The following is a 24628-nucleotide window of genomic DNA, read 5'->3' on the forward strand; positions in this document are numbered from 1 at the left end:
CTCTAGATATCAGCCGTTTGTCAGTTTATTTTGCTTTCATCTGCAGCGCACTTGTGACAAACAATTTTTAGGCGAGCAAATTGTTCAGTTCATGGCGGCAAGGCAAGGGGCAAGGCAGTGGATGCATGCCTGTGGCCCTGGCTGTGGGCTGTGGCCTGTGGCTTGTGGTAGAATATTAAATTATACAATACATGTAGAATGCCTAAAGAATTAACATTGAAAATATATATAGCGATTATATTACAGTGCCTTAATATATGATTGTATTATAGCTGTTTATAGACTGAACGTAAATCCATGGGTTTTTCCCCATATTCATGGCATAGTACATGGATATGGGTTTTCCCATGTTGATGTTGTCTTGCTGTAAAAGTGGCCACCGGTCTTAGTTAGGATGGGCGGGTTTGTTTTGTGCGGCGTAGTTAGGTCGCCTCCCTCCTCGCGAGGCCGGTAACGTAAGGGCCACTAAAAAAAAACTGTTTATTGATATAGACTGATTATAGCGCATTAATATATGACTTTGTGTTTGTGTGAATGTTATTGTTGTGTATTAGGATGATGTCTCTTGTGACGTCATTTACTCTGCCTGGATTTAGAGAGTGTGCCTCATATGGAGAACCTTGGAAGTTGTTGTTCTTGGCCTTGTGTAGTATGGAAGAAACGTTCTGAGTAAAAAGGAGTCTTTGGAGTCAGCCAAAAGCATGAAGTACAATCGGAAGTAGCAGAATAAGGAAAGTACTGACCACTCGATACACAACAAAATGGCGACAAGGATGAGATTGTCCGTAAATGGCAAGTCGCCGAAACATGTCAGATGTAACAACTGTTCAAAGCCGGGTCATCTCCAAGCTGCGTGCAGGAACCCGAGTGCTGAAGAGAGAGTGAGGGTGAACTGTAATGAAGGTGACAAAGTAGAAGATGACGAGCAAGACAACTATTGTGTGTATCAAGCAAGCAGGGAGAAGTCAAAGGCGATCAAGGTGAGCATGTCCGTAAATGGCAAGGATGTGGAATTCCTGGTTGACACAGGATGCCCAGTGACGTTGATGCCAGACAGTGTGCTTCCTGGACTGAGTCTGCGGAAAGCTGGATGTCGTCTGACCTCATATACAGGGCACAAGATCCCTGTGCTGGGTGTCACAGATGCAGAAGTAGTGTACCAAGGAAACCAGAAGGAACTGGAAGTGCATGTGGTGGAAGGAGATGGACCTCCACTACTGGGACGTAACTGGCTGAAAGAAATCAGACTGGACTGGGAACAGCTGGTGGGAAGTATGCAATCTCAGAAGACAATGCGTTGGAAGCTGGAAGATGTTCTGCAGAGGAATGAAGAGCTGTTTGATGGTACGCTGGGTCAGATGAAGAACACTGAAGCTCATCTAGAGCTGAAAGAAGATGCCAAACCAGTGTTCCAGCCACCACGACCTGTGCCATATGGTCTCGCGGACAAAGTGAAGCAAGAGTTGTCAAAATGGGTGGAACTTGGAGTGACAAAAGAACTGACGTCAGAGGATGCAACGCCGAAGTGGGCCACGCCTCTCGTAGTCGTGCCAAAGCCGGACGGATCAGTAAGGCTCTGTGGAGATTTCAAGGTAACGCTGAACCCAAACCTGGAAGTGCCGAAGCACCCGCTGCCGAAGATGGAGGACATTTTTGCAACAGTGGGACAGGTTCGATACATCTCAGTGATTGACCTCTCCCAAGCGTATCTGCAGATGCCCCTCAGCACAGAAAGCCAGGAGTACTGTGTTCTCAACACACCATGGGGGATGCACCGTATGCTGCGACTACCATACGGGGTGAAGTCAAGTCCAATGCTCTTCCAGAGGGAAATGGACAGAATCCTCAAGAATGTGCCTGGAGTGAAGTGTCTGTTGGATGATATGCTCATCACAGGAAGAACTGAAGAAGAAGCACTGAAGCGACTGGACGAAGTGATGCAGATCATGAAGTCACACGGTCTGCGTCTGAAAAAGGAGAAATGTCAGTTTCTGACAAAGGAAGTCCGGTACCTAGGGCTCAGGCTAGGAGCCGAGGGCATCAGAACAGATCCAGAACGTGTGAAAGCCGTGCTGAACGCAAGAGCACCCACCAACCAGAAAGAAGTTCGTGAGTTTCTCGGTGCTGTCACGTTCTACAACCGCTTCCTGAAGAACCTCTCGAAGACAGCAAGGCCGTTGAATGAACTCCTGAAGAAAGACAGCGAATGGAAGTGGACTGCAGAGTGTGAAGCCAGCTTCAACAGCATCAAGAGACAGCTGTCATCAACGGAAGTGCTGCGTCATTTCGACGTGACGGAGCAGGTGACGGTGATCACGGACGCTAGTCCAGAAGGACTAGGCGCCGTACTCGTTCAAGGGAAGGATGAGCGGCCGATCATGTACGTGTCAAGATCGCTGAGTGAACACGAGCGGAAATACTCTCAGATAGAAAGGGAAGGACTCTGTGTAGTCTGGGCATTTCAGCGACTGAAGCAGTTCCTGTACGGGCGCCATTTCAAGCTCGTAACGGACAACAAGCCGCTAGCTCACGTCTTTGGACCTAAGGCGCCGCTGCCGACGTTGGCTGCCTCACGGATCCAGAGATGGGCGATGAAGTTGGCGGAGTACGATTTCTCTGTGGAAGTCAGGAAGTCGGAACAGATTCCAGTAGCTGATTGGCTCTCACGTCTACCGAGAGAAGGCTCAGTGCTGAAGTCAGAAGCACCAGAAGACGAGTGCACTGTCTGTCTGATCGGACAACTGGAGTCGCTAAGTCCGGTGACGGCCGCAGCGATTCAACGAGAGACGGCCAGAAGCCCAATCCTGGCGAAGGTGATGCACTTCGTGCACAACGGCTGGTCAGAAGCCGTAAATGAAGAGCTACAACCATTCAAGATGAGGCAAACCGAACTGACCGTGGAGCGCGGATGTCTAATGTGGGGATGTCGCGTCGTGGTTCCGCCGAACCTGAGATCCAGAGTGCTGAGCGAGCTGCATGCCGGACATCAAGGAATGGTGAAGATGAAGCAGCTCGGAAGGATGCACGTCTGGTGGCCGAACATGGACAAGCAGATCGAGGCGGAAGTCCGGAACTGCGAAGGCTGCTGGCAAAAGCGAGCAGAGCCACCAAGCGGAGATCTCCACCCATGGGAGTATGCCAAGGGACCCTGGCAACGGATACATCTAGATTTCGCTGGTCCTGTGGAAGGTAGATTCTACGTGGTTGTCATCGACAGCTACTCGAAGTGGATGGAAATCGCTCCAATGAAGACCATCACAACAGAGAAGACGATTGAATACCTGCTGAACCTGTTCGCTAGGTGGGGACTGCCTCACCAACTGGTCACGGATAATGGTCCACAACTCGTCAGCAAGGACTTCGAAGGGTTCTTGGAGAGGAACGGAATCAAGCACAGTGTCACAGCGCCGTACAAGCCGTCCACTAACGGAGCTGCGGAAAGAGCAGTGGGTTGTCTGAAGAACCTGCTGAAGGCCTCAAAAGGCAAGAAGGTCAACATCCCGAACTTCCTGATGGCGTACCGCAGTACGCCACAAGCGTCAACAGGACGTACACCGGCGGAGTTGATGCTGGGCAGGCCGCTACGAAACCGCCTGGACCTCCTGAAGCCCAACCTCGCAAGTGAAGTTCGAGAGAAGCAACAGGAACAAGTAGAAAGATCACAGAAGGGAACCGACAGAACGCTCGAAGTCGGCGAATCAGTCCTGGTCCGCGACTACCGAGGTGCACAGAAATGGAGGGAGGGAGACGTCATCGAACGACAAGGCAGTAAACACTACCTAGTCCAAGTGCAAGACGAAGTGTGGCGTCGACACATCGATCAGATTGTCTGTCTGCCAGGTGTCCGACCTCCAGTGACTAATCTGCGGCAGGAGATCAATCCGTCTGAGCACTGCAATCTCCCAGCGCAAGACGCACCAGCGGTGCAGCGGGAACATGGACCGCCACTGCATAGCGCTGTGGAACAGTCGGTAACTTCAACCGGTAACCGCGGGCTCGTGCTGGAGGAAGATGGGATCGCTGCAACACAGTCACCTGAAGCAGCGTCAGCAGCGAAGGCGAACACTGAACAAGAGACTGTAGGTCCTAGGGCACGTCCAGCGGACGTCATCCGGAAGACCCCAGAACTGCGCACTCATCCCCAGCGTGAGCGTAAACCTGTAGTGCGCATGAACCTGTAAAGTGTTGTTTAGTGGGGAGGAGTGTTGTGTATTAGGATGATGTCTCTTGTGACGTCATTTACTCTGCCTGGATTTAGAGAGTGTGCCTCATATGGAGAACCTTGGAAGTTGTTGTTCTTGGCCTTGTGTAGTATGGAAGAAACGTTCTGAGTAAAAAGGAGTCTTTGGAGTCAGCCAAAAGCATGAAGTACAATCGGAAGTAGCAGAATAAGGAAAGTACTGACCACTCGATACACAACAGTTATTGTTAACATGCATCATGCATCTTCATATTTGCTTTTAGCAGTCTTAAAAAGCATTACATGATTCATTGTTCATTCTCATTTTGATTTGCCAATGATGATTTAGATTTGAGTCAGAGGGAGACTGAATATAATTCATATGCTGCTCTTTTATAAATCAAAAATTTTGTATGTCATGTGTCAACTTCCTTTGGCTGTAAATTCTTATGGATTGGTGCAGGCCATGGGAGTGAAGTTTTTGTGCCAAGTAGTACCTACGTGTGCACTCCTTTCTTCTTCTTGTTGTCGGCTCCATCCAGTGGATGCGATGCTTAATTGCTTAGCCTTTTATCAGTTGCCAGTTAAACAATAGGTATCTTGGTTAAACACTTGAGCACTATAACGTCATAGCCTAGGCACCAAAGAATGGAAGGATGGTTATTAACCCTCGCCCGCACATGGGGGGGGGGGGTGGTTGCCACCCCCCCCAGGTAGTCTTTCTGCTCTGCACTCAACATTTTTAGAGCTAGAAGGCTGATTTTTCGTATAGCTGCTCCTCTATCCTTTCTTGATGTCCACTGAAAATTTCAAGTTTCTGTGATTTTTGGTTTCGGAGATATGACCTTGTTTTTCAGGTCATGTCATGACCCAAATGGCCAATTCTCAACATCTTGCGTTTGCCATGGGCCTTATGAGCTTTTGACACCCTGATTTCGGCCTTTTTTGCCAGTCTTACCTCCTACCTTTCATGGAACATGTTGTTCGACGATGTACAGGGGTCAAGGTCAGGGTCAAGGTCAACCTAGGTCACCTAAGATAATTGCGTTTTAGGCAAGCTGAATTTACATTTTTTTAAGTTTTTTGACTGCATTTTTGGTAAAAGCTTCTCAGATCATGATTTCATGTAATATGGACCCAAAAACAATCGGTGCACACATCAGTATACACACAAACACACACAGACATACAAACACATATAATTGACCTTGACCTAACTTGACCTGAAATGACCTCAGCAGCAAAATTCTGGTCGGGTAGTGTGACAAAGAGGTCCTAGCTGGCTTGGCACCAGAAAACAGCATCGTCATCGGTATTTGATAAGCAGCACACTTGATATCCAACGGTGACCCAAAACAGCAACATTTTTTAGTTTGACCTGACCTGGAAGGTCAATGACTGACCTGAGAAGGTAAAACTGGGTATCATTGGATTCGTCCCTTCCCAAAGAATCTTTTTGGTCTTTACTGCTAAGCTCTATCTCCAACAGGAACGAAATGGCGCGGGGGGTGGCAACCACCCCCCCCCCCCCCCCCATGTGCGTTCTAGGATGGGAAAATGGCATGTGCGGGCGAGGGTTAATGGATGTATTAACAATTATTCCTATCATTCCTTTGTTGTATTAACAAATATTTAAGCGGGGGGGGGGGGGTTCAATTGTGTCACCGTGTGCAGGTGGTTGGTGCATCTCTGCTACATTTTGGGCTGCAGCCCATATCAAGCAGCGTGCATGTGCTTTAGGCTCAGATTTATATTGATATATTGTGGGATATGAAGTTCTGGATTGTGGGGTAGGTAGGTACTGTGTTATGTATAATGTAGATGTGCTCCACTGCCTCTGTCCATTAGGCTTAAGATCAGGGGCGGATCCAGAAAATCTCCAAGGGAGGGGCCATTAGAAACCAGGAGGCCCCCCCCCCCCCCATAATCCCACCTGTTGGAGGCCCCATCTTCCCACTTGTTGGGCCCCCCCCCCAAAAAAACTGCGTCTATTGAGCTTATCTAGCTGTTCAGGCAACATCTCAACATCTGTGCAGGCTTGGAGGCCCTCTGTGCAGGTTAGGAGGCCCTGTAAAAGTGGTCATCTCTGTGAGTATAAGAGACCTCCAAGTTATGAAAAGCTTTACCAATCTTCTAACAAATAAGTCTTCTCAGCTAGTCTTCTAAGAAATAACTAAGTGGGTAGGTTAAAAAAAAACTCATCGGATTTCGGCCACTTTATTTTCAGGAGGCCCCCTTTTCAGCTTTTTAACTTTTTAACTTTTTATTTTATTTTTGAAAAAAAAAAATCGGCCAAGGGGGGGGGGCCATGGCCCCCATGGCCCCCCCTTGTATCCGCGCCTGCTTAAGATACTCATTGTAGATCAGATTCATCTTCTTTTATCTTCATTCACATTCATGATTTCAGTTTGTTTCACAGGGCTGTAGGTCAAGGTGAACCAATTTTATGAAAAGACACCTTGGCTAAAGAAGCATTGAAGCTTGTTTGGAACAATAGTTCTAAAGCAATATTTCTTCAATGTTTCAAGGAGTTGGTTGATGTTTGTTTGTAACCAGCAAACAAGAAAAGTGTGTTCTTTGAGTGGCAAGTGAAGAAAAAAAAACATGGAATTTGTCATTGGTGGACTTGCAGGATGTTGTGCTGGGGTTATCACCAACCCACTTGATGTGATCAAAACTAGAATGCAGCTGCAAGGGGAGCTGAAACAAGCAGGCAGATATGTAGTGCATTACAGGAATGTGTTCCATGCTGCCTATGCCATTGCACATGCAGATGACATCTTGGCTCTCCAGAAGGGGCTTTCACCTGCCCTTTGCTATCAAATGATGATGAATGGTGTCAGACTTGGCACTTTCCACATCCTGGAGGACTCTGGAATAATGAGAACCAATGATGCAGTGATCCCATGGAAATATGTGTGTGGAGGTGCTTTTGCTGGTGCACTCGGCAGTTACTTTGGCAGCCCATTCTATCTAGTAAGTGCAATATTTCCGTTTTTTAATGTTTTTCTTTCTCCTCTTTGGGACTTGCAACATGTGTTTTCAGTTTTGGTTAAATCTCTTGTTATATCTCCTTTCACTCAATTATTCCAATTATTCATAAGTCTTGGAGAATATAAGGGCAAAATGTAGGCAAAACAGCCTATTGATTATATTCAGTTCTGATTGGGTTGTATTGTGTGACTTACATTGTACAGTTTAAATTGTGGCAAACAGTTTAAATTGTATCTAGCATATAGAGCTGATTGTATCTGACTGTGAAGCACAGTCACACAGTGTCCACTGTCCCCTCGTCTCTGCTCGAGTCACTATCCTCTCCCATCTGCAGGTGAAGACGCACCTGCAGACCCAGAGTGCGACTATCGGGGTGGGCCACCAGCACCGGCACGGCGGCCTGGCGGCGGCACTGCGCGCCATCTACGGCCGACACGGCGCGCGCGGCCTGTGGCGCGGCAGCGTGTCGGGCCTGCCGCGCGTCATGGTCGGCTCGGCCACCCAGCTCACCACCTTCTCCGCCTCCCGCGAGGCCATCGAGCGAGCAAAGGTACGCCGGGACGGGGAGCATAGAGAGACGAACCGCCATAGACTGTCTTACGCACCCAGGGATCGAGGGATGAAGTCAGAGCAGAGTAACGACTGGAAGAGACGTAGTCGGCATTCTGATGGTCACTGATCAGTCCATTTGCCCGGGAAGCCGGTCTGTTTAGGGTATGCTATTCTTACACCGATTTCTGGTAATAATTTCTCCAAGAACATCTTGTATGCTATATAACTGTCTGTCAAGAATTATTTCTGTTGTCGCATTGTCACACTGTTGCCGTTTTGTTTGTATCTGGCTGCTGCCCTTTGCCAGCTGATTGAGGCTCGTTTGTCTGAACCTATCGCTCCCCGTGTGACCAGGTGCTGCCACCGGGGAGCTTCCTCTCCACGCTGGCGGCCAGCATGCTGTGCGGCGCCGCTGTCGTCGTCATGATGACGCCCTTCGACGTCATCGCCACGCGGCTCTACAACCAAGGTCAGCGGGCTCCGCAACTGGCCCTACAAAGGCATGACATTATTGCGAAGTATGGATGCACATTGCACGGCGTATGAAGCAATATGCAACAGGCTGTAGAGTTGGCGATGTCTTTCCACTTCATTCATCTTCACCCGGTCTTATGCATAGTTCGTACTAACAAAAGCGAGAATGGATTACAGGGTATCGTGAAATTATTTGCCCCTCCATCTGCTCGCCGCCATAATTAATAAACAGAACCCCCGGGTCATATTGGTTTATTTACCGATTTATCCCCTGCCCTGTACTACCCATTCCCTCATCCGTTTTAGCATTCCATAGATCAAGATGTCATGAGTATCCGCGCTGATGTTCAGCCACACCTTTCACAGGCTCCTCTAAAGTCCGTTTTCTGTGGGAACTGGTTCAATCTTGCTGAGCTCCTCCTTCGTGATTCCCCATAGGATTTCGATTGGGATTAGGAGAGGTGATTCGATTTGACTTCCTACTTCATTCCAGTCTTCACCATGGCTCTGTTTCACCGGTGATAGCAGCACGCTGCTATTACACGTGTCAAATTGGGTTTCCATGGAGACGTCAACAAGCCTATTCCTCCAACACTACCAGAAGTGTGACGTCAGCTCGCGAAATGGAATAGCAGCGTGCTGCTACCACCGGTGAAACTGGGTGTTTAGGCGACGGCGGCGGCGGCGGCAATACGCTAGCGGCAGCTATGCGCATTAAGTCGGAATTAATATTCAATTAATTCTTAAGTATATTCAGTTAGGCAAAAACACATATTGTTCGAGCAGTTCCGCCAGCAAAAACTGGGCCCACGACCCAGCCGCTATTTCTTTATTTAAACATTCTCGTGAATGACATCATAATGAGACCTCACTCTCGGAGGCAACGAATTTAGCAATCGGCCGAACATCCTCCCTCCCCGTGGAGCAACGTTTGCTTCACCTAGCTATCACACTAGTCACAGTCATCTAGTCATCACATCACATTATGTACTCTCAAATCACATCACACACTAGTCATCACTTCGCCGTAGGGGGCAGAGGCGCGTGATGGACCGGGTGTAAGTGCGGTCTCCGATTCTGACCTCCACAGTCCGCACATGCCCATCGCGGCCGGGATGAGTCCGCTCCACCCGTGCCAGAGGCCAGTGTCCGCGGGGGCTCGTGGTGTCCAGCACCAGCACCACGTCACCTTCTTTGAGATCTGGCCTTACGTCGTGCCACTTGTGCAGCCTGTTGAGATTGGGGAGCATTTCTCGCAGAAATCTCTTCCATGTCTTGCTGAAAACTCTCTGAGTGTGGCGCCATCTCCGTCTTGGAAAAGCAGCTTCTTTTCCTGTAGCTGAGAAGCCAAGGCACTGTCTATTTGACCGACCAGAAGGTGATTTGGTGCCAGGGAACTGTCGACCCTCGGATCGGAGCTCGGATACGTAAGCGGAGGCGAGTTCAGAAGGCTTTCGATCTCTGCTAGGACAGGCCGGTCCGCCTTCTGCAATCTTCCTCCCATGGTCATGACACCAGACTCTGACATGAGTGGCAGCAGCTCACTTAGTTTGCTGTAATTGTGGAGATCTCGTTTTGCTGCAAGGGACGTCTTTGCCTCGCCGAAGTCTTCTTTTCGTGCGTGCTTTAGCCGGAGTTTCTGTGCCTTCTCAAGTTCCAGAGCCGTCAGTTGTCCTTTCAAGCGGTTGGCTTTTGCAGTGCGGCAGTTCCGCGCGAATCTTTGGACCCAAGCGGTGACGGCTGTCAGGTGACTCCAGCTCGAGGAGGCGCCTGGCTGGAGGAGGGGCTCGGCAGACTTCGCTGAGGACGACATAACCACCTTCTTCTCTTCTTTCTTGGCGTCTTCGGAGGCAGAAAAGACTGGTGTTTTGAGCCAGCCCTCCGATGGCCGATGCAGAGAAGCTGGGCCGTTTATCCAGCGATTTTCAGCTTTCATTCCTCTGACGCTGAGGCCACTTGAGCAGTCGTCTTCACCAGCAGGATTCTTCAGTCCCGAAACATGTCTGGACTGACTAGAACATGTCTTCGAGTTAAGGCTGCTACTGTTGAGTTGGGCAGCAGAATTCGTTACGATGCTTACGATGACGATCGTTAGGATCGTTATGATCGTTTCAATGTTCGTCTGCCTGACTCCTCTCACGACGGGGAAATGAGGCCAGGCGGGTCCATTGCAATCGTTCTCCTTTCCTTCCACCAACCTCTCATAACCTTTCCCCAAACTTTCTCTCTTTTTCTCTTTATACTTCTTGATCATGTTCGGTTTACTCTCGGGGCTTTTCTCCAGCGAGCCGATACGAGCGAGCGCCGCTTTTCTGTTGTCCGGCAGAGTGGGTCCATCTCCTTTCCACGGTATGCCGATTTTGTACCGGTACCCATCAAAACGAAGCGGCTGGTCCGCTTTCTTGTCAGCGGTTTGCTCTTCTGGTGACAGGATCTTGTTTCGCTCTGTTTCGTTCCCACTCACTGTAGCATCGTCTACTTCCAAAAAGCTTCTCAGCATAATTTCAGGGCTTTCTTCTACTGCTGAGGCGCGGGCTGTTACACGGTTCATAACGTCAGCTGACCCGACCGGGCCAACACAGACCCAGCCCAGAGGCGTTAGCTCTGCGACTGGCGACTGAGAAGGCCCGCTTCGCCTCTCGAGTACGTGGTGCAGCTCGGGGTAATCACTGCCGATGAGTAACTCGACAACATTCGGGATGGGCGGCTCCATGAATGGAATCTGGCTGAGGTGAGTCCATCTTCTTTTTTCGTTCGCCCAGTTCGTCACCTTCATCCCGCCACACACAACTGGAATAGTCCAGGCCTGGACCACTCCGACGAAATCGTCCTGTCCTGCGGGTCCTAGCTCTAGCCCTACTTCAGTAGTGCTCTGCTGCATCACATTTCCTCCCAGAGTTGTAATGTTGATGCTCCTTGGGTCCCACTGCGCTCCTAAGGCTCGAGCAACGTCTTCAGAAAGGTAAGTGGTGTCTGAGCCACCGTCAAGGAAGGCGTTCACCACCATTTCTTTACCATGGTGCTTTATCCGTACCGGTAAGGTCCGCAGTGCTACGGCGTTAAAAGTACCCCCCTGTATGCCGCCCAGTGTGCCGGCTGCCGTTCGAGATGGTGTCGTGGCGTCACCGATCTGCCGTTCGTCACAGAGGAGCGGGTGATGCGGCCTTCCGCACCCACAGCGGCGGCTTTGACGGCAGTCAGCGGAACGATGACTTCTTTTTAGACACGAGAAGCAAAGTTTGCTCTCTTTAGCAATGCTCCAGCGTCCTTCCATATCTTGATCCAGGAAGACCTTGCACTTCTCCAGCTGATGATCTCCATTCTTGCATATGCTGCAACTAGCGCTTATTTTGACGGCGAACGTGCGTTTCCGAGGGCTCTGATTGGTTCGTCCGACCGCTTCATCACTCCGTCGGCTGTCGGCTGTCGGCTGTGACTTCCTGTAAGTCTCGCTTAGCAGACTGGCTTCGGCCCGGCGCTGCAACCACGGCTCCAGTGTCACCAGATTACAGGCCTGTTCGGAGGAGACACACATCTCGAAGAATGCATCTCGGTCTTTGGAAGACAGCTTAGCCACTACTTCTCTGAGAAGGGTATCGGAATAAATGTTGCTTGTATCCCCGATGTTGCGTAATTTGTTCAAGGATGATGTAACCGCATCTGCAAACTCTCTAAGGCCGTGTGCCGATCCACTGCTGGACAGGCCTTGCAGTGCTCGGAGGCGCTTGAGGCTGTCTTGGATCAGGCGATCTCTGCCGCCGAAGCGCCGCTCCAAAATCAAGAGGGCCGAGACATAGTCTGCCTCGGAGAAGGCCAGACCACCGATGGCGTTTAGAGCAGCGCCACGGAGCTTGTCTTTTAGACGGAGCATCTTCTCCATTGCCGACATGTTCGGGTTATTGGCTACCAAGACTTTAAATGCGGCGATAAATTCAGGGTATGCGCAAGGATCTCCATCAAAAGGTAGCATCTTAACGGGCTCGAGATTGGGAAGGACAACAGAAGGCTGCGAACTTTTCAGATAGTTTTGAGCCCGCCCTAAACTGGACCTCTCCAGTGCCTCTAACTGAGCCCACGATTCGAGCTCCGTCTCCAGTGTCTCTTCACTCACCTCCGCTAAGAGCTTTTCATAGCTCTCTGTCAGTGTGGCTTTCTTTTGCTTCACGCTGTCTAAGTAGACTTTTACTTCTTCCCTGCTCTTTTCTTCTATGATCAGAGCGTCTAGTTCTGTTAAACTTCTAGTTAACATTGCTTTCTTGGCTCTTACTTGCTTTTGCAACCTGGCTTCCATGGTGCTATTTCGTTCTTGGCTGGTCTTATCGAGATCCGGCCCGGAGGACCATTTGTTTAGGCGACGGCGGCGGCGGCGGCAATACGCTAGCGGCAGCTATGCGCATTAAGTCGGAATTAATATTCAATTAATTCTTAGGTATATTCAGTTAGGCAAAAACACATATTGTTCGAGAAGTTCCGCCAGCAAAAACTGGGCCCACGACCCAGCCGCTATTTCTTTATTTAAACATTCTCGTGAATGACATCATAATGAGACCTCACTCTCGGAGGCAACGAATTTAGCAATCGGCCGAACACTGGGCCCATAACTTTAGTGCGATGACGCTTTGTCAAAGCGTTTCTTTCTTCATAGTAGACACCACGTTCAGGTGCGAGTTATGCCTGCCAAACACTGGCCCCTGGCGCCTCGCAAGTGGGGCATTCCACGATAGATCGACCAAAAAAAAACTTAAAATTTACACCCGCATATTTTATTTTTTGCTTAGAATTGGTCTAATGGGTTGTGATGGGCGGGGAACCCAGCTGTGGCAAGGATTTTTTTCTTCGAATAACGGTTTCCGAGATATAGCCTCGGGCAGTTCCTGGAGGTCACGCTGCAACCCTATGTTTGGCGGCTTATAACTCAGAAACTATTGGTTTTCTATGGTAAAAACTTGATATGGTTCGACTCGCAATCAACCAACAAACGTTTTGGCTATCTCGGATTTTCGAATTTTGAAAATTTTGATCACGTGACATCTTGACCTTGTTTTCGAAGAGTGACCTTGATATTTTCCCAACTGAAAGTCGCAATTTTGTCTGATGACGATTAAAGCCTTATCAATTGTCATTCATATGCGATAATAAAAAAGTGGCTTTCGGCCTGCGTTGACCTCAGGTCAGGTCATTTTATGACCTTCCCATTATTACGAGCGGGAGCGACAGCGAGATCTCGAGAACAAAGCAAGATAGCGACAAGCGGTAAACGGCACAGGGTACACATGGATAAGGTCTACAATTTTTACCCAGGTCATTTTCAGGTCAGGTCAAAGATGACGTCACAGGGGTAAAAAGAAAGTCTAAATGGCAGCACTACATATATATGAAGTTTTTCTCGAATAACTTTCGAAGTATCCCAGCTATGAACAAACTAATAGCACCATCGTGATCCTCTCGTCGATCCGCATCGAAACATGTGTATGTTGACCTCGAAAGGTCAAGGTCAAAAGTTGACCTTAGGTCACGTGACCTTAAGGTCATCATATATATCATTCGATGGGCCTTGACGAGCTGAACACAATGAGCCTATCAGCGCGGCTGTATCTCAAACCTGTAAGGAGTTATCAGCAAAAAACATTTGGTGACCTTTAATGACGTCACATGACCCAAGAGCAACGTCACAGTTGACCAAGAGCAAAAAAGGTCTCAAGGTAGTCAAAGTTAGTCGCATATGGAGTCACTCATGGTATATTAGGCAATTCCGACGCGTTTTAGTGTAAAAATAAGGGAGCTGATTTTTCCCCAATTGACTTATAATGGGGTGGTCAAGAAATTGACCTGACCTCAGGTCATCGGTAGGTATCGAAATTCAAAACGAACTGGCGCTAGGCGAAAGCAAACGGATTGGTGCCTATTCTACGTCTCTTTCTTTATTAGATCAAAGGGTACAGCCAAAACTATTTTGACTTACTTTTTACCCCTGTGACGTCATCTTTGACCTGACCTGAAAATGACCTCAGTAAAAATTGTAGACCTTATCCGTGTGAATCCTGTATCGTTTACCACTTGTCGCTATCTTGCTTTAGTCTCGAGATCCCGCTGTCGCTCCCGCTCGTAATAATGGACAGGTCATAAAATTGACCTGATCTCAGGTCAATGCAGGCCGAAAGCCAATTTTTTATTGTCGCATATGAATGACAATTGATAAGGCTTTAAACGTCATCAGACAAAATTGCGACTTTCAGTTGGGAAAAAATCAAGGTCACTCTTCGCAAAAAAGATCACGATGTCACGTGATCAAAATTTTCAAAAATCGAAAATCCGAGATAGCCAAAACGTTTGCTGGTTGATTGCAAGTTGAACCATATAAAGTTTTTACCATTGAAAACCAATAGTTTCTGAGTTATAAGCCGCCAAACATAGGGTTGCAGCGTGACCTCCAGGAATTGCCTGAGGCTATATCTCGGAAACCGGTGTTCGAAGGAAAAAATCCTTGGCACAGCTGGCTTCCCCGCCCATAACAACCCATTAGACCAATTTTAAGCAAAAAATAAAATATGAGGGTGTACGGCTTTGGTCGATCTATCGTGGAATGCCCCAAGTGTCAAGGTCAGGTGGCCAGGTTAGGTCAGTGACTAACGGACAGCTGTGGATAGCCTGAGGCACGGTCTGAGCAAATTTTCAACAGTTCTTAAAGCGCATGGTGGGATTTAGCTGAATGAACAAGGGGCAATTAATTTCAGGACACCCTGTATCCGAGCAGTTCGCACTTCACCATTATTGTTACGGATAATAGCATTGCGCCTTTCACTTTGCGTAGCTGCACTTGAAAAAAAAATTCATGGTTCGTATTCTGCTGCCATCACTGATCACATATAAAGCTCGACTGTGATATGATTTTGTGATAGGGTATCCAGGTCTAACACCACTCCACCACCCCGTATGCAGGCGTGGACAGCAGCGGCCGCGGTCTGCAGTACCGCGGATACGTCGACTGCGTGCTCAAGATCCTGCGCTCGGAGGGACCGCGCGGCTTCTACAAGGGCGTGACGGCCAACTGGCTGCGCGTCGGGCCCCATTCGGTGCTCAACATGAGCTTCTGGTCGTACCTGAGGGGCGTCCTGGGAGAGGCCCGTGCCGGGGATGAGGGGACAGCAACCGACTAATGCCGGGGATGAGGGGCCGGCGGCGACTGACTAGTGTCGGGGATGAGGAGTCGGCGGCTGCCGACTAGTGCCATCAGCGTTGCCCGGGCCGGCCCCGAGAGATTCAAGTGTGAATTTTATGGAGATTATCTGTTGCTGAACGGTACAGTTGGCCAGATGAGGTGACGAAGTGCCGGTAGAATTGGGCTACAGCTGCGGCCGACGCGGCGATCAGATGTTAGCCGCCTCTGAACTCAGCGCTCGGTCAGTGCGGAAAACGCCTTTTTCGCCGGCCATACGTTGCTTGGTGGCAACGGAATGTCTTCCAGGTCAGTAAGTGCCCAGTAGCGTTTATAGTCATGCAGTTTAGCAAGGCTTTTGTGGATTAAGGTTGTGTTCGTACAATCACCGCACAACTTCGGAGTCGCCCCGCGAAAAAAAAAAAACAGTTTTAGAAACGATTATCTTGTTTCGTGATCATTGCTGCCTCCTGGGTCACGTGTGTCAATGGATGATGCATTTCACGATTAATTTGGTGTTACCTACGTTCCTACTTTCTTATATATTTTTTAACGATGCATAACATGTCGACATATTAGTGTATGTTAAATATAGTGGCAGCTCTTCAGTCAGTCTCCATGCTGCATTATGTAACGTTTGTTAGTCACCCTTATTTACTGATTTGTGCAATATGTATGGCTGTCATTTTATCGTATGTGATAAATGAACAATAGATAATGCATGGGCACTGTGAACTGTCTGATGTTCTGAATCATTGATACGTCAGCGTCCAATAGCGGCGGAATACCTTCAATTAAGGCCGGGGGGGGGGGGGCACTGCCGACTTTTGGTCCCATTCTTTCCATGCAACGCCCATAGGGCTAATGTTAAAATGCCAAAATCAAAGGGGGCACGGTGGCCGGGTGCCCTCCTCGTTTCGCCGCCTATGTTAGCCTCCATTGGTCCATTGTCCATTGGGACCATTGTTGCTGTTCGCAGCAATGCATCAATTGCACCTTGTATCCATAACGGAAATCGTCGCAATACATTTTGTGAAAGCGTACTTTGCTGTTCGTCATTGTCTTTCAACAGTGCCCTTCACACGTGAAACGACACGAGGTTCGCTCTCCCTGCTAACTGCGCCTTAACAGTTGTACACGGCTGGTTTGTCTGTTTGTCAAAATACCCTGCTTCCAACTTACCGTCAACAGTCACCAATCAACTCCCTGTTCTGTCTCGGATGATTTGTCCGCTTTCTGTCATAGTCTCAAAAAGGTCTCCTTCACATGGTCACGCGATGTATTCAAACAGTGATGAGGCGGTAACAATCGGACTTAGTAGGGCTTCTGTTTGTGTTTGCCGCGCTGTTTGTGGGTGGGCGCCTTGGCGTCTCGGCGCTGCGAGGAGCTGGGCCTGGCGCCGGGCCTCCAGAGGGTCAGCATACCGCCCTCGCCGCCCGTCACCAGCTCACCAGTCTGAGGAACCAGGGGGGAGGGGTGTCAGTGTCAGTGTCAGCATACCGCCCTCGCCGCCAGTCTGAGGGACCAGAGGGTGTCAGTGTCAAACAGAGGACGTAGAATGTGGGATCTGGGTGAAATACGGATGGCACCGGGGGAACCGGGAGACCGAAGCTGCATTGGCGTAGACATTACCGTTTGGGACAGGGGAAACAATACAGTGACACCATGAATTTACGGATTACATTGAAACTATTCACGCAAAGCGACGCTGAGCTTCCCGACGAGGTGGATGGTAGCCATAACCGACTGAGCTACATGGTATGGCTGTCAATCCAGAGGCTGACGAAAATACATCAAACACACACGAACTAGGCATGAGAGGCTGATGGCATCGAGCTACAGGATACCAACCAACGGATGGGTAACACAAACACACATCCTGTTTTTTCTCCATCGATTATGTCCTATCACTGACGATAAGCACGATCAGCCCCAGCACCGTGACGCGGTCCGCCGCTACCCACCCCGCCCCGTCTTACCGCCGGGCTGAAGGCACTGGCGCGCACCAGCTGCTGGGTGACCTCGGAGTCCTCGAGCAGCGCGTGCGGCGTCAAACGGTCGCCGTCTATCCGCAGCAGGCGCAGACAGCCGTGACTGCGGAAGGACAAGGGCGTTGGAGATCACGCATCGCTGGTTTATTATCTGCACACAGGTGATCCGAGCGAGCTCACAGTTTGCAGGCATAGCGATTAGAGATGTCGCTGCTAGTCAGGGTGCAAGTGACGCTCGTTGACGCTCGTCCATACATGGTGCCTATCGTTTGCCTGTTCCGATACGAACACTACGCAGGCATTCTAACAAAATATGTATATAGCACCGAAGCAAAGTATATGTAATCAAAAGCGTCCTCGTATAATCTAGAAACAAAACATCAGACTGTACTCCATATCAAGGCTTACACGATCAACTACCTCCGTTATTTTGCACTCAGTTCAGGCCCCCTGCCATTCTCTGTCGCTCAGCAGCTCACCCTTCTTTGGTGGTGGCTCCGGCGACGGCCAGGACGTCTCCCTCGGCGGTCTGGTGGCAGCTCTCTACGTAGCACACCTCAGACATGGTCCGCTGTGGGTCAGGGGCGCCAGTGTCACATACATTATACATAGCACAGCTCCGAGTCGTCCGCTGTTGGTCACGGGGAGCGTCCCCATCACGGGCCGCGCACACAGAGAAACGTAACATCAATCATCATGGACAGGCGCACAGGAGTTTGGATCGCATGACAGATTAGTGCAAGAAGAGACGTCGGATGGAGAAGGCGAATTGATTCGTAAAACAGATCGTCGCAATATGTTTCACAAATCACGAGACATTGCACGAAAGCTTTAGAAAAAACAGCCCTCGAGACATCCCAGATATTCAACCACTGACTATTCGTAAAAATTCATAGAATTACTGAAAGCTGCTGTAGAAACAGTGCAGGTGTGATTTCCTGGGCTCTGGATTACAAGCACTCCCCTTCCTCCGACCGCTGCCCACTGTCGCTCGACCATCCGCGATCAGTGGCCATCCGCGTGCTCACCCGAATGGCCTGTGCGACCTCCTGCCGTCCGAACTGGGCAGTCCGCTCCGACTCCTGCAGGTCCCAGAGCTGCAGCTCCTCCGTGTCAAGCACCACCGCCAGGTGACGGCCGTCGGACCGCTCGTACCTGGGAGAGGGCGAGGACCGTGATACTAACGACAGACAGTACACACTACACACTACACACTACACAGCACCACGGCCAGGTGATGACCGTCGGGCCGCTCGTACCTGAGGGGGGGGGGGAGGTTCGTCTTATAACACTGTCAGACTGTTACACCACCGCCAGGTGACGGCCGTCGGGCCGCTCGTTCCTGAGGGAAGAGACGCCGTGGGTTTATCGTACAACCTAACCAGACAATGCACTGTAATACAGGCACATGGGGCGGCCGCCCCCGCTCGTACCTGGGGGCATGGGGTCAGTGGGGTCATGGTATAACTCTGCCAGACTTTAACACCACAGCTAGAAGGCAGCCGCCGCACTGCTCGAGCCTGGGCAATGAGCGAGACCGAGTCATTGCTCCAGTGGCAAATACTGAAATGGTACGCCGAGACTGGCAGCTAAGCCGCCGTTGTAAGCCCCTGCAGTCGCAATCATACACTTCCGCCAGCATTGAGTGCAGAAGATCCATAGTAAATACAGTGAGCACATGACAAACATAGCATCAGTTCGTCACAGCCTGACTCGGCGAAACGGTAATGGCATTTATAAGCGGATTAAGCATCAACCAGATACCAGAGCGTGCCCCTGAATAGACAACCCTAGAACGAGATATTGCATATGGATACATCAGTGCACACGACTGCTGCACTCACTGCCCACGTGATTTGAACACGTCGACACCATCCATCGCTCGTTTGCATCACGTGACCTCTCGCTGACACCAGCCTCTGTCGGTCTCTGCCCATCACGTGACCTCGTCAAACGCCAGCCTCTGAGTGTGTGACTCACCACGTGACTGAGCTGACGGAGGACTCGGTGTTCAGAGTCGCCTGGAGCGCGTCGTCCTCGGAGGTCTGAGTGACGTCGAACACGTTCACGTATCCGTCCGTGGAGCCGGTGGCCAGCGCGCCGCTGTCGGTCGGGTGGAAACGTACCTGGGGGGAGAGGGCGCAGTGTCACAGCGTGAGCAGTGCCGCCCGGGAGGCGGGGTCGGTAAGCGGGCTGGGTGCAATGGTCGAGACAGTACATAAATATACTGAGCTTCGATATCATTTCAATCTTTTCTCTGATTCCGTATTCTGTCTAACGAGGCGTGACATAATCCAGCGGTACAAACAAATAGTACGTCGAAACAATACAATGGTACAGATAATATAATAAAGTACGTCGCGAACGAAACAAGTAATCCGTTATCACAACAGTCCACCCTTTCTCTTATCGTAGCCGTTTCAACAGTCCAAATCTACGGCATCCCTTCTACCGCAGCGTGACGATCCTCAGATCTACGTCCATGACACCCAGCCTCTCTCAGTCACCAACACCGTTCCGTTCCATGCTTCTATCCTCAGGAAACTGAAATCCTTCTCCTTCACGCCGCAACCCCCACTCCGGGCTGGACAGGCACCTTTATCTCATGCGGGCTGCTCCCTTGGAGCGGCACCGCTGCTCCCGAGGGAGCGCACCCCGTAGCCGGGTGCAGAGAGTGCCTGGGGGGCTGATCGGCCTGTCCATTCGGACGGGCTCAGCCCCGGCGACTCTCTAGGGTGTCTGCCCAGACCAATGTCTCCCCCTAATTCCTATCATCCTTCCGGCTCTGCAATGGTCTTGTCAGACCGAAAGTGTCTAACCCAACAAAACAAGTCACAACAGTACAATTTCCCTCCAGTACCCTAGCCGCGGTTCACAGCTCCCTCCCAGAGCTCCCCTTGCCGACGTACCGTGGAGAGCTCGTCCGTGTGCGACTCCCAGTAGCCTCCGAGCGGCGTCGGCTGTCGCACGTCCCAGAACACCAGGTAAGCGTCCTGGTCCACCACCTCAGTACCGGCGCAGAGGAACCGGCCGGCCGCATTGGCGTCCACGCAGGTCAGCGGCTTCCGCTTCTGTAAGGTGGTGTCTGTGGAAGTAGGGGTTGCAGAGTCAGAGAGCGGCAGTGACGGAGCGTCAGACGGCGCTGCCGCAGCACTCGTGGTCAGTGTGTGTGCTGTCAACAGGGACAGACGCGTCGGCGGCGGGCCAGGGACCGGCCCCGGCCCGCTGCCGGGTCAGCCGTCAGATATCCGTTCGGAACATCATGCCACAGTGGATCCCGAGAGAGGAAAACGTAAAGCGAACTACATTTGCTGAAGCTAACATACAAGGTTGTTTTGGTAATAATTCAAGCCACAAAATGTATTTACTAAGATGTTTGAATTTCGGCGACTGTTTCATGACCAGTTAGCACCATGTCATGCCCTCGTCCAATAACCAATCAGCCTGGCGCATGAGGGCAGACACTATAACATCCTGTCTGGAGCTCCGTACCTGAGTGTTCCATTGTCATCTGGCCGGACCGGGTGTCCCACTGTCGCACGGTGCCATCGAGGGACGAGGAAACCAGCACCGAGTCGCTCCCTGGCACGTACCTAGCATCAAGGAAGGACACACATTGAATACATGCCCCAAATTGATGATGTGAGAACAATTGATGTCACTTATATGTACAGAATATATCGCGCGGTAGGGAAGAACTCCAAATGAAAAAAGGTTAGACAAAGCACAGTTGACATCTTCTTCACCAGAGAATGATGAAATCATTAGTAAACTTTACAACTTACACCAAGCATCTAATTAAAGCACAGTGGCACTTACCTGATGCCTGTGACCTTGTCTGTGTGTCCTCTCATGGAGTGGAGCTTCTTCAAGGTGCCCCAGTCAAACAGTGACAGAGAAAAGTCTGAACATACCGCAGCCAGCTGGGACTGGGACCTGGAAGACATGACATGTGACTGTATGGAGACTAGAGGCATAGGTACCTAATGTAATGTCATTGTTTACTCAGAATTGTTTTAGTGTTCCATGGCAATGACATACTCGTATACTCGTATGGCTTCAAGAGATACATAACACAGTTACATAATAGATATCAAAGAAGCATTAATGGCTAGAGGAAACCTTCTCAGTCCACATATCTTGGTTTAATATGAATAATAAAAGCACGAATCTGCACCAATTAACAAAATGACTAGTTCTCAATATTTTTTGGCCAATAAACCTGAAGTATAAATTCAGTACTTACCCACTGATAGCCAGGTGTGTAATGTAGTTAGACTTTTTCCCAGAATCACTCAGTTGTCCCAGATATGCAGCTGCATGATATTCATTAGGGAAATCCTTTTGCATAACATCATACCCCACAGTATCTGTATCCTTTTCTGACTCAATATCTCTGCAGTTCAGATCCATGCTGATTGGTTTCTGGAGAAAAAAAACAAGAGGTAAACATATGCCAAGTTAAATAAAGATCAAAGAAAGAAAACAATGAGGGCCACACTATGTGCTGTCAAATTTCACAATGCAAGCAGGACTTATAATGCTTGATGATTCTCAAGCTAGCAGCAGATTTATATTTTGATTTGTAAATCTGCTGACAGCATGGTTAGCAGTAAGCAGCAAGACATTTGTCACCCCAGAACCTACTGCAACTGGCAGCAGAATTAAGTCCCCCCCCCCTATTATTTGGTAATATTTGCAGAATCCCCTCTACCAGCAGCAGATTTGGGCTGATACAATAACTTGTGTGCTAGTGATGGTGACACCCACATCAGCATATTCACAAATCTAACATTGAAAATGGAGACTTTAACCAGACCTGTATGGCTGAATGTGCAGCTGCCTGCAATCCAATCACCCAATGTTTCTCTGCCACAAGGACCTTGAGGCTTGAGGTCAACAATCAGTTACCACTTATGATGGAACATAGGTACCTAGGTTAGGTACCTTTTTAAAATGGGCTCTGACAGAGGAAGAAGGGAGTCTGAAAATAATAGGAACCACGGGCCCGAACACAATAAACACAAACACAATGTTAGTTGCTGGTACCAGCCGCGGCTAAGTTGCCAGTCCCTGTCTCAGATGAATAGGATCCTTGCTGCACAGTACCTATATTTAAAATACCTATCAATAGATTTTGAAAACCAAACAGCACTTTCTACTGTAGCCTGTCAGTTGGGCCTTGGGGAAACTATGAGGCGCCAAGCTTAAATTTGATCGGCCAATCAACAGCTGCAGTGGGCGGGGTGATGCTCATATATGGTTATACAATCAGAAAACTTAATCTTTTCTATGCATTCTAGCATTCAACTGAAAAAAATGAAGCATAAGAATGTTTTTTAACCACACAAGGCCTACACTCACTCGGTGCACATATGCACTGGCAGCTCTAAATCACAGAGTTACAATAGAAGGTCAAAAAGTGATTGGCAAATATGGCGGATTGAAACAGATGCGCCAAAAAAAAAGTAAGCAGCATGCCACCGTGGTTTTAAAATGTTATTATTTTTACTATTTTGTCTTTGGGTTTTCCAATTGTGGTCAAATCATTATTCAAAAATTAAATATGTTTATCTATTGTAATGAAATTAAATCTTCTAACAATTTTCTTTTAAAATACCGATCTATTTATGGAATGGCCAGCTGATTGTGATGCCCAGAACCTGCAGAAAGGTCATTTTCCTATCGCCATTTTCAAGTGGGTTCGTCTAGTTTAATAACTCGCGCTAATTCCTATTGGAAAATGGAAGCCTTTTCTCTGTGATATGTGAACGCTATACTGCAAGTACCAGCATGTTACCTATACCGTTTCTCACTCGCAGTAACGAGGGCTGCATTTAAACCCATATATGGTCATTAAAATTATATCCATTGACCAATCAATTTTTGGATCTTGGCCTCGTAGTTTCCCCAACTGCTGTAGGTTGAGGTAGCCGGTAGGTTAGGTAAGTAATCTTGGCCGGTAGGTAGGTACCTACCTACAGGCATCGGTAGGATTGTGATTGCAGGATTGCAAAATCCTGATTGCATTCCTTTTTGGTGGATTGCACCTGGATTTGAAATCCATTAAAAAAAAAGGATTTGATTGCGGATTGGATTGCATCATACTTCCAATTTTTGCAATCCCATCCGGATTGTGTTTGATTAGTGCTTTGAAATGGTTTGTTGCGATTGAAAATTATGAGATCGGCTTCATCGGCTTAATGTACTTTGCTATCAAGGGCTTTACATCGAAACTTGAAATAATTTAAACGCTTTTAATTTAAACGCTCAAAATAATATACGCCGATGAACTACATAGGAAGGGCAAAATTACGTATTTGAGGGCGAGTTTTAAAAATATAAAACACTGGTTGGGTAGAGGTTTAAATGTGGGGGTGTTTGAGGCAAAAAATATTTCCCATAAAATACCTGTGCCTTAGATAGGAATTACTCGCAAGACTAGGTACTAGAAATGGGTGATTTGGGGATGGAGGCATGGCCCTATGCCCCCTCCCTCCCCCAGATCCACTAGTGCACATAATAATACCTACAACAGGATTGCAAAAAAGGATTGCGGATTTGATTACAATCCAAGTGAAAAAAGGGGATTGCGGGTAGGAATGCAATCCACTTCGGCACTAGGAATGTGGATTGGGAATGCAATCCTTTCAAAAAGGATTTTACCGATGCCTGCCTACCTAACCTAGCTATTCCGGCAAATCCCAACATGCATTTCAAATCCCAACTCTGTACGTAGCTCTCACCTACTTTTTATCTTGCCTTAGCTAATTTTCTGCTGTTTTGAAAATATCACACCATCACATAAATATAAATAAGCATGACGTCTATGGCGAACTGATGGCGAATGTCTTTCGATCGTATCGTGTATCACACTACCCACAACACTACCCAGGTCAATAAACCGAGCACCTGTTCAGCAAGTAAGCTTATGTATTTAAACTCAGCAGCTGATTGGACCAAAAAACGCTCAAAATCGAAATTGCCTAGCAATTCGATGGACGGGCAATATTTCCCGCAGGAACGGTAGCTATCGAACATGAAAACATGTGACTGTCCCATGCCTGACCTCGTCGCAGTAGCGCCGTCATCGCAGCAAGTTGGAATCATTTGGAAGCAAGTATTTATGAAGTAGAGTAGAGGAATCTTGTGAAGTAGAACTGTGTTTTTGCCATGCAATGTATTTGCAGTAAAGTAATCTTGGTATTTGCGTAATGTGATTGTGCTATGCATGTTCACAAATCACAAGATTACTTTACTAATCAAGTACATACCTATTTC

At 48.8% G+C, this 24628-nt stretch overlaps 3 protein-coding genes across 7 annotated transcripts; 1 reads left to right on the forward strand and 2 right to left on the reverse strand.

The window, feature by feature from the left end:
• The first annotated feature begins 125 nt into the window (after positions 1–125).
• LOC122386715 (solute carrier family 25 member 35-like) lies at positions 126–15858 on the forward strand. The gene is made up of 4 exons (XM_043376195.1): positions 126–167; positions 7509–7724; positions 8081–8195; positions 15140–15858. Exons 1-4 carry the CDS (start codon positions 126–128, stop codon positions 15355–15357), a joined length of 591 nt encoding a protein of 196 aa, XP_043232130.1. The 3' UTR covers positions 15358–15858.
• Positions 8975–12529, reverse strand: LOC122386713. The gene is made up of 2 exons (XM_043376194.1): positions 11516–12529; positions 8975–9769 (listed from the first exon to the last, which is right to left on the reverse strand). The coding sequence occupies exons 1-2, from the start codon at positions 12489–12491 to the stop codon at positions 9408–9410; spliced, it is 1338 nt and encodes a 445-aa protein (XP_043232129.1). The 5' UTR covers positions 12492–12529; the 3' UTR covers positions 8975–9407.
• A 759-nt stretch (positions 15859–16617) lies between the features above and the next one.
• LOC122386723 (WD repeat-containing protein 89-like) lies at positions 16618–24357 on the reverse strand. 5 transcript variants are annotated; one of them, XM_043376212.1, is made up of 10 exons: positions 24334–24357; positions 21594–21772; positions 21167–21283; positions 20840–20940; positions 20257–20432; positions 19328–19473; positions 18376–18502; positions 17827–17918; positions 17336–17450; positions 16618–16811 (listed from the first exon to the last, which is right to left on the reverse strand). In XM_043376212.1, exons 2-10 carry the CDS (start codon positions 21758–21760, stop codon positions 16671–16673), a joined length of 1182 nt encoding a protein of 393 aa, XP_043232147.1. In that variant the 5' UTR covers positions 21761–21772; positions 24334–24357; the 3' UTR covers positions 16618–16670. The 5 variants fall into 5 exon arrangements, with proteins under 5 accessions (XP_043232147.1, XP_043232151.1, XP_043232149.1 ...); XM_043376216.1 differs by lacking the exon at positions 24334–24357 and adding an exon at positions 24098–24240; XM_043376214.1 differs by lacking the exon at positions 24334–24357 and adding an exon at positions 24094–24228.
• Between the last annotated feature and the right edge of the window lie 271 nt (positions 24358–24628).

Source organism: Amphibalanus amphitrite, unplaced genomic scaffold, assembly GCF_019059575.1.
Source record: "Amphibalanus amphitrite isolate SeventyFive unplaced genomic scaffold, NRLGWU_Aamphi_draft 000260F_arrow, whole genome shotgun sequence".
In the NCBI taxonomy this organism is placed as follows: Eukaryota; Metazoa; Arthropoda; class Thecostraca; order Balanomorpha; family Balanidae; genus Amphibalanus; species Amphibalanus amphitrite.